This window comes from Mobula birostris, chromosome 22, assembly GCF_030028105.1.
Source record: "Mobula birostris isolate sMobBir1 chromosome 22, sMobBir1.hap1, whole genome shotgun sequence".
Lineage (NCBI taxonomy): Eukaryota > Metazoa > Chordata > Chondrichthyes > Myliobatiformes > Myliobatidae > Mobula > Mobula birostris.
The window spans coordinates 35918594-35934708 of record NC_092391.1 but is presented as its reverse complement, the minus strand read 5'-3'; the positions used below and the strand labels follow the sequence as shown (position 1 = coordinate 35934708).

Sequence of the window (16115 nt, the reverse complement as noted above, 5' to 3'; positions counted from 1 at the left end):
GGCAAAGTAAATTGACCATGATCGTGATGACTGGCAAAGTGGTCTGCTCCTATTATGTTCTTAGTTGTTGTTGGATATTAATAAAAGGGCATTAGCAAGTAATAAGCTGGAAGAGTGGAGATAAACTCAATCTGATCTTTCTCATCTTTGCATTTCTGTTATAAACTGGGAGTTGTATTAAAAATAATTTCTGTTATTTCCCCTCTAGGACCCCACAGAATGGAGCAAGAATGAACAGAAAGTGGCTGAAAGAAAAGCATGAACTGGAGGTTTATTGAATTCATCTACTTACTGTTTATATGGGACCATATAACAGTAAAACCTTCCCACCAGGATCCTACAGCCACCCAGAACCATGTCACCAAGCAGTTTGATTGGCTTATATCGGACAGGGGCCCTTTCCACAATTCGAGGGGTTATTTATCCTTTGTGGAAAGATATCGTCAAGGATATACAACAAGATATAAAATATATAGGTAATGCTTTCTATTATATCAGTTGTTTTACTTGTGCATTTTTAAAATCTTACTTGATGAGTAAAGTTGACATTAAGATCAGTTTTAACAAATATTTGGCAAATGTAGAATCTGGAAAATGGTTCCAATTAAATACTCTGAAAAAGAATGAACATGATGTCTAATAGCTGTTGCTTGTTGACCGCAAAAGGCGACAGTGCATTATTATTTCAAAGAGGATTTATGCCATGATGCAGATCGTGTATTACTTCTGTTAAGATGGTGAGGAGAGCCTGACCAAACAATCTCTAGCTATTTTTATCATAGCAAGCAGCCACCATTTTGATTCCATATATTTCCCTCATGCTCTTGGTTCAGTGGCAAGGTTGCCTCTTGTTTATATTGATATTTTCACCAAAGCTCTTGTCCCAAGTCAGACTAAGCATTTCATTGTTCCTTTCAGTTAGGTAGGACTTCCTCAAAATCAGTATTTCAAATATCAGACAATAGATTCCCAAACCGACCTTTCATCTGACATGAGTGTGTCTAGTGTTGATTACTTGCTGCTGAATTGAACATTGATGCTTTAAGTAGCTAACAATATATGGTTTTTAAGGGAAATACTTGGTAATGTTTGAGGCAGTAGGAAAGCGGGAAAATAGGATGAGAAGAAAACACTGTGCCAGATTTCAGATAGTGCTGCAGCCAACTGTATTACAGTGGTCAGATTTTAATATTTCATACATTTAATCCACAAAGCTGTGTACAACTGATGTTTGACCTTGCCCATTGTCTGTTAAAATTTGTTCTTTTTCTTCCCTGTTGGATTTCATATGCAATGATGGAACTAGATAAGGTATAAATAAGATTGGAATTGCAACTAATTTTTCTATTCATGTTGTAAGAAACTGCAATGCCAGTTTGACCATTAGGTGGAGTGGGAGCCAGGATTGTCTGAATATTGAGTCAGTCGTGTGTTCCATGTGGAAAGTTAGCGTTGACTGTATTTTTTGCTGGCTAAACATAATGTGTCTTGATTTGCTTTACTTTGATAAACAGATGTAGAGTGCATATGCATTAAAGCCAGTCTGGTTTTTCATCACTGAAGATTATTCCCAAAAATATAAAACTGCTAAAAATATTTGGTAATTTCATTCTCTTCCAACAAAATAATTAATAGAAATAAAAATTGCAGGCAATTCAGTTTGATTTTAGCGGTGGGCAAATGTTTCAAATAAGTTCAGCGGGATGGTACAAATCATCATTTAAAAAGATGTAGAGCAATCAAGGGCAGTCAGACTCGGGATGGTTTTTGAGGGGAAGGTTTGGTCTAAGGACTGTATTTCTGAGGGGGGAAAGTGAGGCAGTGCCTTTAGCATGGTTGTCTGAGATGTTAACAAGTTCTTGATAAGGTCACTTATGACAAGTTGGTCAAAGAAATAGAAATAGCTGAGATCCATGGGAGAGTGGAAAATTGAAATAAAAGAGTTGGAGACAGTCAGCAGGTCAGGCAGCATTGTGGAAAGAGAAACAATTAACATTTCAGGTTCAAACACGAGGAATTCTGCAGATGCTGGAAATTCAAGCAACACACATCAAAGTTGCTGGTGAACGCAGCAGGCCAGGCAGCATCTATAGGAAGAGGTACAGTCGACATAGCGCTTCCTATAGATGCTGCCTGGCCTGCTGTGTTCACCAGCAACTTTGATGTGTGTTGCTAACAGTTCAGGTTCATGATTTTTCAACAGAAGCATGTGTATTCTAAACTGTTCTGGCAAATGGCCTTCAACTTGAAATGTGAATTCTGCTTTTTTTTTCTACAGATGCTGCTTGACCTGCTGAGTATTTCTGGCATTTACTTTAATTTTAGATTTCTCGCATCTGTAGCATTTTAATTTCTGAAACCTACCTTGTCTCAGTAAGTAGAAAGCAACGGGAAATAATTAATGGGTGTTTTTTTAAAAGGCGATTACCAACAGGCTCCTGTAAAGTTCTATTTTCTTGCACTGGACTGTGTTAAATGTGTTCCACCGTTGCCAATACCAGCCATTGTTTTTGGTTGAAATGATCAGACTACTCCTGGGTGATCGCTGATCTTGCCACTTCGACCTCTCCCTGGCTGCTGAATTAGGTCCCCACCATGCCACTGGGAAGTTAAACTGTGTAAAACTGGTCAGCTTTCTCATGATCATTCTGGGATTTACATGGATTTTTTTTTGAGCTTGGATTGCTGAGTGGTGGGTGACCAGTAACTGAGTGAGACCACAAGATGGGACTGGGTCTTCAGCCCATCATCATGAAGCATGAAACATGTCCTTTGACACACTTCGGGTCAAAAGACATGCATAGCAATTCACCTTTTGATTCATTTTGCCACTTACACTGATTAACTGACCATCTACATAACTTTGGGATATGAAATAAAACCAGGTTACCCGGAGGAAGCACACTCAGTCAAGGTGAGAACATGCAAATCCACACAGACAGAATCAGAATTAGGTTTAATATCACTGTCATGAAATTTGATGTTTTGTGGCAAGAGTACAATGCAATACATAAAATACTATATACTATAAGTTACAATAAACAATGAATTTAAAAATAAATTAAATAAGTAGTGCAAAAGAAGAACAAAATAGTGAGGTAGTTTTCATCGGATGGTTCATTGTTGGTTCAAAAATCTGATGGCATATGGAAAGAAACTGTTCCTAAAATATTGAATGTGTGTCTTCAGGCTCGTGTACCTCTTCTCTGATGATAGTAATAAGAACAGAGCATGGAAATCAGTATTGCACGTAAGCTGCTCAAACAAGGAGGCAGCATCTTCACCACTATTAGATCGAGCTGTGACAGGTAGTAGAGTGATGGGGCTGTGGATAGGAGGCTAATGCCGGGGTATGTCGGTGGGAGCACGCCGGATTGCAGTTTTAGCCTATTTGAGAAAAATAATTTTGGTAAATTATTTATATCATGTTTTATAGTTTTAATGTTGATTTCACATCATAGACATTTTGAAGGTCCAATTAAAGTAAAATGTGCACCATACTAAGTCCTAAAGGAGGACTGAGGATCAGAGGGTCTGTCCTTGCTGTTCTTTGATCCCTTAAGGTAGCAGTAAGGGGAGATGAGTGAAGAAGGCATACAGAATGCTGGTTTTTCTTGGCTGGGGTATAGAATACACAAATATGGTACAAATTTATGTCTTTACCTACATCACAACTGGAGCATTGTGCACAGTTCCGGTACAGTTCCAGTTGCCACATTATAGGAAGGATGTGATTATGCTGGAAAAGGTGCAGAGGAGATTCACTAGAGTGTTGCTCGGACATTTAAGGGAAAAGACATGATAGGCCGGGTAAGCTTCCCTCAGAGCGGAGGAGGCTGATAGGTCCTGAGAGATGTAAAAAAATTGAGAGGCACAGATTGAGAAAATAGTGAGGAAACTTTTCCCCAGTAGGGAGACAGCACAGGTGTCAGGTGAAGATTAAGAGGTTTGGAGGAGATCTGAGATGGAAAGCTCTGCATGAGAAAATGGTGGAGACAAGGACACTCGTGACATTCAAAAATAATCCAGTTGAGTAAATGAATCTTCAAGACAAAAAAGGCTTTAGACTAAGCTGGTAACATATTTATGATGATTAATGTGGATGGGCGTCTGATGCTCAGTATGATTACGATGGGATGAAAGAGCTGTTTATGTGCTGTGTTATTCTATGATATAAATGTTTACCACAGCTCCATCTGGAATGTTTTGCCACCTTTAGATTTTGAGTAAAATAGTCTGTAAAATGATTTCATCCTTTGAAGGGAAATCAGTACAAAAATATGAGTCAAGTAATGCACCTGATTCAGGCTGCGTCACTCTCTGGTATTGGAGGGTGGTGGCTCTTGCACAGGAGTGAAAGAAGCTATAGAAAGTTGTAAAATTAGCCAGCTCCATCATGGGTACTAACCTCCATAGTTCCCAAGACATCTTCAAGGTGCATTGGCTCAGAAAGGCGACATCCATCATTAAAGACCTCCATCACCCAGGGCATGCCTTCTTCTCTTTGTTACTGTCAGGAAGGAGGTACAGAAGCCTGAAGGCACACACTCAGAGAATTAGGGACAGGTTCTTCCTAATCTGTCATACAATTCCTAAATGGACAATGAACCCTTGAACAGTAGCTCACTTTGTTTTAATATATATTATTTGTTTTGCACTATTTTTGATCTATTCAATATATATAATATATACTTAATGTAATTGATTTGCATTTACTTTTTTCTTTCTATATTATCATGTTATGCATTGTACTGCTGCTGCTAAGTTAACAAATTTCACCATACATGCCTATTATAATAAACCTAATCAGATTCCAAATCTGATTCTGAAATGTTCACATTTTCCTGATAGATTCCATTTCCTATGCAAGACACTCCTGTATGTCTGAGTGAATTTGTCCATTATTGAAATGAAGGCTTAAACAAATGATAAAACAAGTAGGCAGGTATTATTTAATATCTTACTCAGGTGTAATCATTATGTGCATATAGTCATTCTGCATGGAGCAAGTTCTTTGACCCAAATCAAATCAAGTTTAATTATCATTCAACCAGACATGGATACAGCATTCCTCTGGGGCCGAGGTGCAAACGATACACAGCACATTCAAAATAGTGAGCAAAAAGCCCATCACACAAAAAAAAAAACTCATATATAGTCCAAGACCTGAGTGACATGTCCCGCAAATTGATGGTACAGTTCCTGGCAATTCATTCTGTCATTTCACTGATCGAATACTGAAGTGTAGTACCGACTAGAGCGACCAGCCCCCAGCTGAGCACGGACACTACGCTACGCTGCCTTCAGCGTCTCCTCACCTGGACTGCGGAGGCAGGGAAGCCCCCGACTTGAGACCTAATCCCCAATACAACCAAGGCTACGCAGCTCCCCCACTGCCTGTCTATCCACAAAACAGGAGAAACAGGCCTGCAGTAACTTACATTATCAATGTCCAATAGGATCTTGCGACTGCAAGAGAAATGTCCTAAGACATTTACCCATGATTATATTGCACGCTGCCCCTCTGATCCACTGGCTGGCTCCTTCTTCGACACACCGACTCCAACTTGATCAAGACTTTTTCAGACAGCCGATTTCCTTGTTTTTGCCCCATATCCCTCTTAAACTTTTCTGTCCAAAGTTCACCTAAAAACCTAATTTTTATCTTATTATGAAAGTAAAATCCATATACAAGCAACTGTTTCATGATAACAACAGGTATAACTTCTTCCCAGCTTTTCTGTAGTAACTGAAGGGCAAACTTAAATTCTTAGAGTTTCCAGGCCAATCCTAAAGAAGGAAGTCAAAACAATTGGGTCAAATTTACAGTGCAGCAAGAAATTGAAATGTAACCTCATTTAAATCTGTTATGGGAGATGCTATTAGGAAGTTCAGGATGAATGAGTATGATATCTTACTCTTTACTCTCTCTTCTTGTACCTCCTTTTTTTTGTTATCAACCCCACTAGAGATTGTATGTATTTATCCTTATAAAAACACAGGAGTATATTCTGCCTACAGGGTAGATACTGGCTCCTAGGAAAGCAACCTCAGTCCCAGCTCCTCATTTCTCTCTACCCCATTAAAGTGTTAGCAATTTCATGTTCCTGGATGTCAAGATCTCTGAGGATCTATCCTGGGCCCAACATATTGATACAATTACAAAGAAGACATGACAGGGGCTATATTTTATTTGGAGCTTGAGGAGAATTGGTATGTCATCAAAGACCCCTGCAAATTTCTACAGATGCACCAGGGAGAGAGTGCTAACTGGTTGCATCATTGTCTAGTACAGAAGGGCCACTGCACAGGATTGGAAAAATCTGCAAAGTGTTTTAAACTCAGCCACCTTCATCATGGGCACTAGCCTCCCCAGCATTGAGGACACCTTCAAAAGTCGATGCCTCAAAAAGCTAGCATCCATCATTAAGGACCTCCATCACCTGGGACATATCCACTTCTCATTGCTAACATACAGGAGGTAGTACCGGAGCCTGAACCACTCAATACTTCAGGAGCAGCTTCTTCCCCTCTGCTATCAGATTTTTGAATGGACAATGAACCCATGAACGCTACCTCAGTATTTTCTCCCTTCCTCTTTGCACTACTCATTCAATTTTCTTTTTTCATATATACTTATTGAAATTCATAGTTTTCATTATTCTGTATCACAATGTACTGCCACCTTAAAACAGCAAATTTGACGACATATGCCAGTGATGTTCAAACTGATTTTGATTTATTCTTGCATACTTCCTGACTTGATACTTATTGCTATTAATCTCCGCTAAGGGATAATTTTCTGTATCTAATTAATGTGCAGTCATATCTTTAGGATATCGGGAGGAAACCAGGGCATAAAAAGGAAACATAGGCAGTTTTAGAAAAGTGAAATCACAATGCCAGCTTTACAAAAGTTGCTTGAAAGTATAATGCAATTCTATTATTTTGCCAAATTACTCACAAAGACAAAACTTTGTACTCCTTAATTGGTGTGACCTATGAGCAATAAATTAATGAAGTGATAATTACACCCCTGACATTTGTAGTTATAAATTCATACCTGCTCAACAATCATTAGAGTTACTCCATTACATGGTTTAATTTTACTTTTGAAATCAATGTTAAATACACAGACAATGTATAGTCATTATTTATAAGTCCATGATGACCAGACTTTTTTGTGATTAATACATATCTAAATTGTTTTTCGATACAGCATATTCTGAGTGCTCACTGCAGAGTGTAATTGTTTGGTGTTTTCTTGCATACTGATTTAGAAAATCACATTCCACCAATAGCTACAAATGAACTGACTTTGCTTTTGGGACTGCCTGGTGAAGGAAGCCATTGAAATAAGATCAGAGAATAAGAATTTCAACAAAGGTGAAGGCCTTGCTCTAAGTAAGAACTGCAGTATGATTTTAAACAAATGTGGGACAGCGGAAACCTGATTGTTGAGGACTAACCAATCAAGAGGAACGGATGACGGCAGTTGAGTATACAGTATATACCTAGGCATCATCCCTGATGAAGATGGCAGAGTTCTTCCATCAAAATGGTGGTTAAAATCAACACTTGGACCCGCTGGAAGCCTGAGAAGAGTTTATACGTCATATACACTGGGAAAGCACCAGATCCTTTTTGACTTTCTTAGTGTATCTGCATGCTGACCTTCTGAGTTTATAGTTGATCATCCGTATCTCTATGAACGCTTGTGCTGAATAATCTCACACCTTTTAAATTAATATCCTCCTCTTCTGGTCTTAAAGCCAAAGTAAATAACGTGCATTACCCTTATTTTTCTCCATCCACTGGACTATTGTCTACTCACTGAACCCATATGTATCCTTTTGTGTTCTCACAATTTATTTTTACTGTCTGTGTATTTGCAAAATTAGATATGTTGGAGTTTGTCTCATTATATAAATAATTAACTTTAAATGTAAATAGCTGAGAACCCACTGCTGTTCACTGTGGCATCCCACTAGTAACATGCTTGAAAAATTGTAAATGACTAATTCATCTCAACTCTTTTTTTCCGCATCTCTGGTTCTTATTAATAGTCATAGAACTAGACAGCACAGAAAGACACAAACACGAGGAAATCTGCAGATGCTGGAAATTCAAGCAACACACACAAAAAATGCTGGTGAACGCAGCAGGCCAGGCAGCACCTATAGGAAGAGGTACAGTTGACGTTATGGGCCGAGACCTGATGAATGGTCTCGGCCTGTGACATCGACTGTGCCTCTTCCTATAGATGCTGCTTGGCTTGCTGCGTTCACCAGCATTTATTGTGTGTGGAGCACAGAAAGAGGCACCTTGGCCCACTGAGTCTACACCAACCATCAGTCAGCCATTCACATTAATCCTAGTTTATATTAAAATATAGAACTGTACACCACAGTTTATGCCCTTCGGACACCAACGTTGTGCCAACCATTTAACTTATTCCAAAATGGAATGAATCCTTCCCTCCCTAATATATCAGTCTCCATCACCATCATGGGCAGAATGTGTTCCATGCACCCACTACACTTCTGTGTAAAAAAAAAACACACACACAACTATCTCTGACATCCTCCCTAATATGCCCCTTTTATATTAACCATTTTCACCCTGGGAGAAAGTGTCTGGCAATCCACTAGACATGTGCCTCTTATCATCTTGTAACCCTATCAAGTCACCTCTCATCGTTACAGCTCACCCAACTCCTTCACGTAAGACATGCTCTCTAATCCAGGAAACAGCCTGGTAAATCTCCTTTGCACTGTCTCTACAGCTTCCACATTCTTCCAGGCGACCAGAACTGAACACTATACTCAAAGAGTGGTCTAACCAGAGTTTTATAGAGCCGCAACATTACCATAGAAACCATAGAAACACTACAGCACAGAAACAGGCCTTTCCCCTTCTTGGCTATGCCGAACCATTTTTCTGCCTAGTCCCACTGACCTGCACTTAGACTATATCCCTCCATGCACCTCTCATCCATGTACCTGTCCAAGTTTTTCTTAAGTGTTAAAAGTGAGCCCACATTTACCACTTCATCTGGCAGCTCATTCCACACTCCCACCACTCTCTGTGTGAAGAAGCCCCACCAATGTCCCCTTTAAACTTTTCCTCCTTCACCCTTAACCCATGTCCTCTGGTTTTTTCTCCCCTAGCCTCAGTGGAAAAAGCCTGCTTGCATTCACTCTATCTATATCCATCATAATTTTATATACTTCTATCAAATCTCCCCTCATTCTTCTATGTTCCAGGGATTAAAGTCCTAACCTATTCAACCTTTCTCTGTAACTCAGTTTCTCAAGTCCCGGCAACATCCTTGTAAACCTTCTCTGCACTCATTCAACCTTATTAATATCCTTCCTGTAATTAGGTGACCAAAACTGCACACAATACTCCAAATTCGGCCTCACCAATGTCTTGTACAACCTCACCATAACATTCCAACTCCTATACTCAATACTTTAATTTATAAAGGCCAATGTACCAAAAGCTCTCTTTATGGTCCTATTTACCTGTGACACCACTTTTTGGGAATTTTGTACCTGTATTCCCAGATCCCTCTGTTCTACTGCACTCCTCAGTGCCTTACCATTAACCCTGTATGTTCTACCTTGTTTTGTCCTTCCAAAGTGCAATACCTCACACTTGTCTGTATTAAACTCCATCTGCCATTTTTCAGACCATTTTTCCAGCTGGTTCAAATCCCTCTGCAAACTTTGAAAACCTTCCTCACTGTCCACTACTCCTCCAATCTTTGTATCATCAGCAAATTTGCTGATCCAATTTACCACATTATCATCCAGATCATTGATATCGATGACAAATAACAATGGACCCAGCACTGATCCCTGTGGCACACCACTAGTCACAGGCCTCCACTCAGAGAAGCAATCCTCCACTACCACTCTCCAGCTTCTTACCTCACGGCTCTTGAGATCAGTCCCCTCACTAATGAAGGTCACCACACCATATGCCTTCTTAATTACCCTTTCAAATTGCTTGGCAACTTTGAGGGAGCTACGAACCTGGTCTCGAGTCCCAATGTTCCTTCATATTGATAAGAGTCCTGCCATTATTCAAGTTTGCCTTCAAGTTTGACCTTCCAAGGTATTATTTCACACTTTTTTTGAATTGAACTCCATTTACCAATTCTCAGCTGAGCTCTGTATCCTATTCATGAAACACTGTAATCAATAACCACCTTCTGCACTATCCACAACACCACGTACCTTCGTGTCACCTACCCTCGTTCCATTTCCTCATCAGTCATTTATAAAAACCACGAAGAACAGGGGTCCTAGAACATATCCTTGTTGAGCACCAGGATAGTGAGCACCTTGTTGATACCCACGTGGATCTTTAGGTAGAATATACTCCATGTACCATGCCTGATGTGGGCAAGCCAATTTTGAATCCAAGCAACCAAGTTTCCCTGGATCCCATACCTTCTGACTTTCTGAATGAGACCACCATGAGGAATTTTGTTGAATGCATAATTTTTTGTCACTTCCTTAAATGGCATGCACACCTGATGCATGACCTCCCTTCACAGAGCAACACTGACTAACCCTACTCAGGCAATACTTCTCCAAATGCTTGTGAATCCTGTCTCCATGACACCTCTGCAATAGTTTGCCCACCACTGATGTAAGACTAACTGGTCTATAATTCCCAGGATTATCCTTGTTATCTTTCCTGAACAAAGGAACAAAATTTTCCACCCACCAATCATCTAGTACTACTTCTGTGGCCAGTGAGGATGCAAAGATCGTTGCCAAAGGCACAGAATTCTCTTCTCTTGCTTGCCATAGTAACCTGGATATAGGCGTCAAGGGTTTATCTATCATAATGCATTTTTAAATGTTCCACCACCTGCTCTTTGTTAACATTTACATGTTCTTGCATATTAGCCTGCTCTATGCTGTCCTCACCAGATCCCTCCCAATGGTGAATACCAAAGCAAGATATTCACTAAGGACCTCCCCTGTGTCCTGTGATTGCAGGCACTTGTTTCCTCTTCCATCCGTGATGGGTTTACCATCACTCTGGTCATCTTCCTGTTCTTCACATATGTGTAGAATGCCTTGGAGTTATCCTTAATTGTACTCGCCAGTGCCTTCTCATGTCCTTCTCTTTCTCTCCTAAGTCCTTACTTAAGCTCCTTCTTGATTACCTTATAACTTTCAATACCTCTGCCTGATCCTTGCTTCCTAGACCTTAAGTATAATTCTTTCTTCTTCTTGACCAGATTCCACTTTTTTTGTCAACCTACTATTTCACTGCCTCAAACTTATCCAGAACTCTATGTAAGTGCTCCCTAAACAACTATCATATTTCCATTGTACATTTTCCTAAGTGCATCTGTTCCCAATGTATACTCCCAAGTTCCTGCCTAATAGCGTCATAGTTTGCCTCTGACCAATTAATTACTTTTTTTCATACCATGTTCTCTTATTCTTGTCCAGAGCTATGCTGAAGTTCAAGAAATTATGGTCTTTCCACTGAGAGATCTGCCATCTGACCCCATTCCTTTCCTAGCTTTATGTCTAATATGGTTTTCTCTGGTTGGCCTGTCACATATTGTGTCAGCAATAATTTCCGGACATACCTAACATTCTGCCCCATCTAAAACCTTTGCACTAGAGGTGCCAATCATTATTTGGGAAATTGAAGTCACTAATAACATCAATGCCATTACTTTTACACCTGATAGGCAGTCATTTGAGATACTTACACTTTCTGGATGAAGAAGATCCTATTAATAGCCTATCTAAATATCCTTTCCCTCACCCTGAATTAATATCTCCAGTTTTATCTATCTCTGATGTGGGAAAAAGTTTCCTGCAGTCCACCGTCCCTGTACCCCTTCATGTCACTTAATCATGTCCCTTCCTAACCTTCTCCATTCCTGGGAGAATAGACACATCTCAGCAAATCTCTCCTCATAACTGAACTACTGCATCCCAGGCAATGTGAAACTCTGCACTCTTTCTTCTTGTATTATCTTATTGTTCCTATACCTTGGTGACCAGAACTGGACGTAGTGCTCCAGCTGAGATTGACCCAAACTTTAATCAATTTGGAGCACTTTGGTAATCAAAGCAATTTATGAAGGCCAGTATTCTATGTACCTTAACGGCATTATCTGCCTGGTTGTCACTTTTAGGGATCAATGAACTTATGCACCAATGTGCTTCTGCACTTTAATACTCTCTACCCTCCAATGGAAGATGTATACTAGCCTCACTGGTACTCACATGTGCTTCTGAATGGTCTGATGTATTGTGTATTCAGAGATGCTCTGCTGCACACCACTGTTGTAACACGTGCGTTATTTGAGTTACTGTCACCTTCCTATCAGCTTAATGCAGTCTGGCTAGTGTCCTCTGAGCTCTTATTAGCAAGGTATTTTCACCCACAGGCTGCTTGCTCATCAGATGATTTGTTTTTCACATCATTATCTAAAGACAAGTTATATGTGAAAATCCTTGGAGATCAGCAGTTTCTAAGATACTCAAACCATCCTCTCTGGCACCAACAGTCAAAGTCACTTGAATCACATTCCTTCTCCATTCTGATGTTTGGTCTGAACAATAACTGTATCTCTTGACCATGCCTGCATACTTTAATGCATTGAGTTGCTGCCACATATTGGCTGATTAGATATTTGCATTAACGAGCAGGTGTACAGATGGCCACTAAGTGTATATGTTAGACACAATTTCCCTGCACTCATATTTCAGATGTTATTTCCCATGCAAAACTCAATTTAGAGCATTACCTGGAAAATTAGATCATGTTCGTCATCCCCTTAAGTCCAGAAATCTACAGATTCTGAATATCTGAAACCAAAATGGTCATTGTTCAGAAACATTAAATGGGTCTGGACCTTCAACTGTAGAGAAAGAAACAGTTGTTTTCTGTCAAAGAGGCTTTGGCCTGAAACATTAACTCTGCTTCTCCCTCCACAGATGGTGCTTCATCCACTGAGTGTTTCAAGTGTGCTTCTATTTCTGATTTACAATTTTTATAATCACCCACCCACCCCTGGTAATCTTCTTACCTCTTCACTCCCACCAACCATATTCACTCCAAATCTTGTTAAACATGCACAGCCCACCCAAGATCTCTGACTACTGCAGTCGCAAAACTTATCAAAATTATGCAGTCTTTTCAGTCTTTGATACACTTGACAAAAAATGTGGATTTACTTTTCGTGATTCTGTTGAGTAACCATGGCAGATTTCTTCTGTGAAGAACAATCTTGAAATAGATTTTTTTCTCCAGGATCCAATAATGTCATCGTTATCACTCGAATCTAGTTGTCCTTTTGCTTGAGATCATTTCAATGAATTTAAGTAATACAGGAGGCATTCGATAATATTTCAACTCTCATCTTCAACATTTTTGCCCCAGTGCCTGGATGACTGGTCAGACTCCGTGACATATTGTGGATAGGTTATGACCTACTATGGAGCATTATCAGCTTTTAAGGATTGAGAATCCTTCAGCCTTAAAGATCTAAAATGATGTTTAAAATGATTTTCAAAGTAGGAGCTTGCAGCACATAGCATCATTGAATAACAATGATTCATTACCCATATTAAGAATTTTCTAATCAGCAGTTAGATTTTCTGATCCAGCAATAACATTGAAATCATCTGTTTCAATCTGTTCTGCTGTCTGATATGAACTGAATGTTTGTGTTCTCATTATGAGGCCTTTTATTTTTAGCTTGGCTTGGAGTGGGTGAGGAAGGGAAGCTGATCAGGCTCGTCGTGGGCTGACAGCAGCTGTGGTTTCAAAAGACAATCCTGCATTTAGCAGTTCCTCCTCCTGCTCAGAACAAAACCCTTCCATTTTGTGATTAAAAATAGGCTTGAGTCATGCAGTCAGTTTGGTGTGCAGCCAAGGTGTACAACAAAATCTTCAGTCTGATATAAAGTATAGACTGGAAAGTGATTGGAGCTGTTGAAATTGTCCTTGGATTCAGCTTCCATGGTCATGCCTTTGAGCTAGCCTTTTATATTCCAATTCCCAGTCCTGTTCCGACATGTTGGGTCATGGCCTCCTCTTGTGCCAAATGAGGCCACCCTCAGGGTGGAGGGGCAACAATCATATTCCATCTGGCTAGCCTTCAACCTGATAGCATGAATATCAAATACTCCTTCTGGTTTAAAAAAAAACCCTCCTCTTCCTCTATTCCCCACTCAGACCTTTTACCTCTTTTCACCTGTTCTCACTTCCCTCCTGCTTCGTTCTTCCATAGTCCACTGTGCTCTCCTATCAGACTCCTTCCTCTCTAGCCTTTAACCATTCCCAGCCAGTGGCTTCACCTATCACATTCCAGCTAGCCTTCATTCCCCAACTCCCCACCTCACACCTTTTTAGTCCAGCATCCTCCCCCTTACTTTTCAGTACTGAAGAAAGGACTCAGCCCGAAACATTGTTTATTCGTTGCCATGGGTGATGCCTGACCTACTGATATCCCCCAACATGCGTGTGTTGCTTTTGACTAGTGGTCATTTCTGAAAGTTATGCATGTACTGGATGGGAGAAGAGAGCTGGGCTTGTTAGCCATGTTTTCTGCCATCAGCTAGCTTGCCAGTATTCACTAGCTAACTCCCGACAACAGGAATGCTCCACAAAGCATTTTACATGCATACAAGTCACTGCCATCATAAAGGGTATATAAATGCAAATATGAGGAATAAGCAAATGGGCAAGAGGTACAGGAGCTAGAAGATCGACAGTCAATGTTATGGAAACAGCTTCTTCCCCTCCATCATCAGATTTCTGAATGGTACATGAACCCATGTACACCATCTCATTATTCCTCTTTTGCACTATTTATTTATGTGTCACTTTTCTGTCTTGTACTGTACCTGCCGCACAAAATCACAACATATATCAGTAATAATAAACCTGATTCAGATTTTGAAATGTGATTAAAATTGTGAGAAATCAGACCATGGGTTTGTATTTTGCCTCTGACTGCTTAAAAGTATCCCAAAGTATATCCACGAGAGCATAAAACTCTGGAATTTAGGGAAACCCAGATATTTGGGATACAAAATAAAATTCACTCTCAGAGAACTGGTGTGGGTGAGATATTTTCCGTCGCAAGTTCCATGAGAGGGAATATTATTCTGTATTTCAAATTTTTGGGTTTCCCTGAGTTTTCAAATTTCCCTGAGCCAGATTACTGTAATACAGAGGTTTCCTGCATTCTAAAACAGAAACCAGTTTTCTTTTGGACATCTTTATTGTGTGCAATGCAGGTGAAATTATGCACAGGTTGTTGTGCAGAATAATTGTACTAGGCAACTGATTCTTAGACCAGGAGTTATTTTTATTTCTGAACTAAATGTAATGCTTACAGGCACTCAAGTATAGATAGCTGCTGCAGTGATGTCAGTTCCTTTTCAGACATAATCTCAACAAGCACTTACATTCATGTAAATCACCGCCCATAAACACCGAACAGACTAATAATAGCAGAAGGTGGTGAGATCTGTTTGGTGACCCTGCACTTCCGATAGTTGGCAGCTACTGTGTTGCTTGAATCCATACTTGGAAATTATTAAAGCAAAAGAAGTGACACCAGCCTGTGAACTTGGATTGGTTGCTTGCTTGGCATAGGCCTAATTTGAATAAAATGCTTTGCTTCATGTGAATTGAAGATATTGCAACTGAAAGTGCACAATAAATTATGGATTTCTGTATTTGTATTGAATATACTGAGGCATATTCTCAGTGAGATGCATATGAAGAAGTACAAAATCTATTTCCTGACAATGTACACACATATAAAATATACTTCCTGATTTTAAATACAAGAGATTCTGCAGATGCTGAGATCTTGAGCACACACAGAAGATACCGGAGGAACTCAGCAAGTCAGTTAACATCAATGGAGGGATAAAAAAGTCGACCTTTTGAGTCGAATCCCTTCATTAGAACTGGAAAGGGTGGGGCAAAAGTTGAGGGAGATGGAAGAGTACAAGCTGGCGGGTGATAGGTGAGACCAGGTGAAGGGGAAGGTGGGTGAGTGGGGAAGGGTGATGAAATAAGCTGAGAGGGGATTGGTGGAAGACGAG

General features: G+C 40.0%; 1 protein-coding gene across 1 annotated transcript in view; it reads left to right on the top strand.

Moving 5' to 3' along the window:
- Positions 1-258: 258 nt before the first annotated feature.
- The window catches only part of brinp1 (bone morphogenetic protein/retinoic acid inducible neural-specific 1), a 283823-nt gene continuing 267966 nt past the window's right edge, over positions 259-16115 (top strand). Inside the window, exon 1 of the mRNA XM_072240025.1 lies at positions 259-476. Within this exon, the coding sequence (XP_072096126.1) occupies positions 259-476 (218 nt within the window). The remainder of the gene's footprint in view (positions 477-16115) is intronic.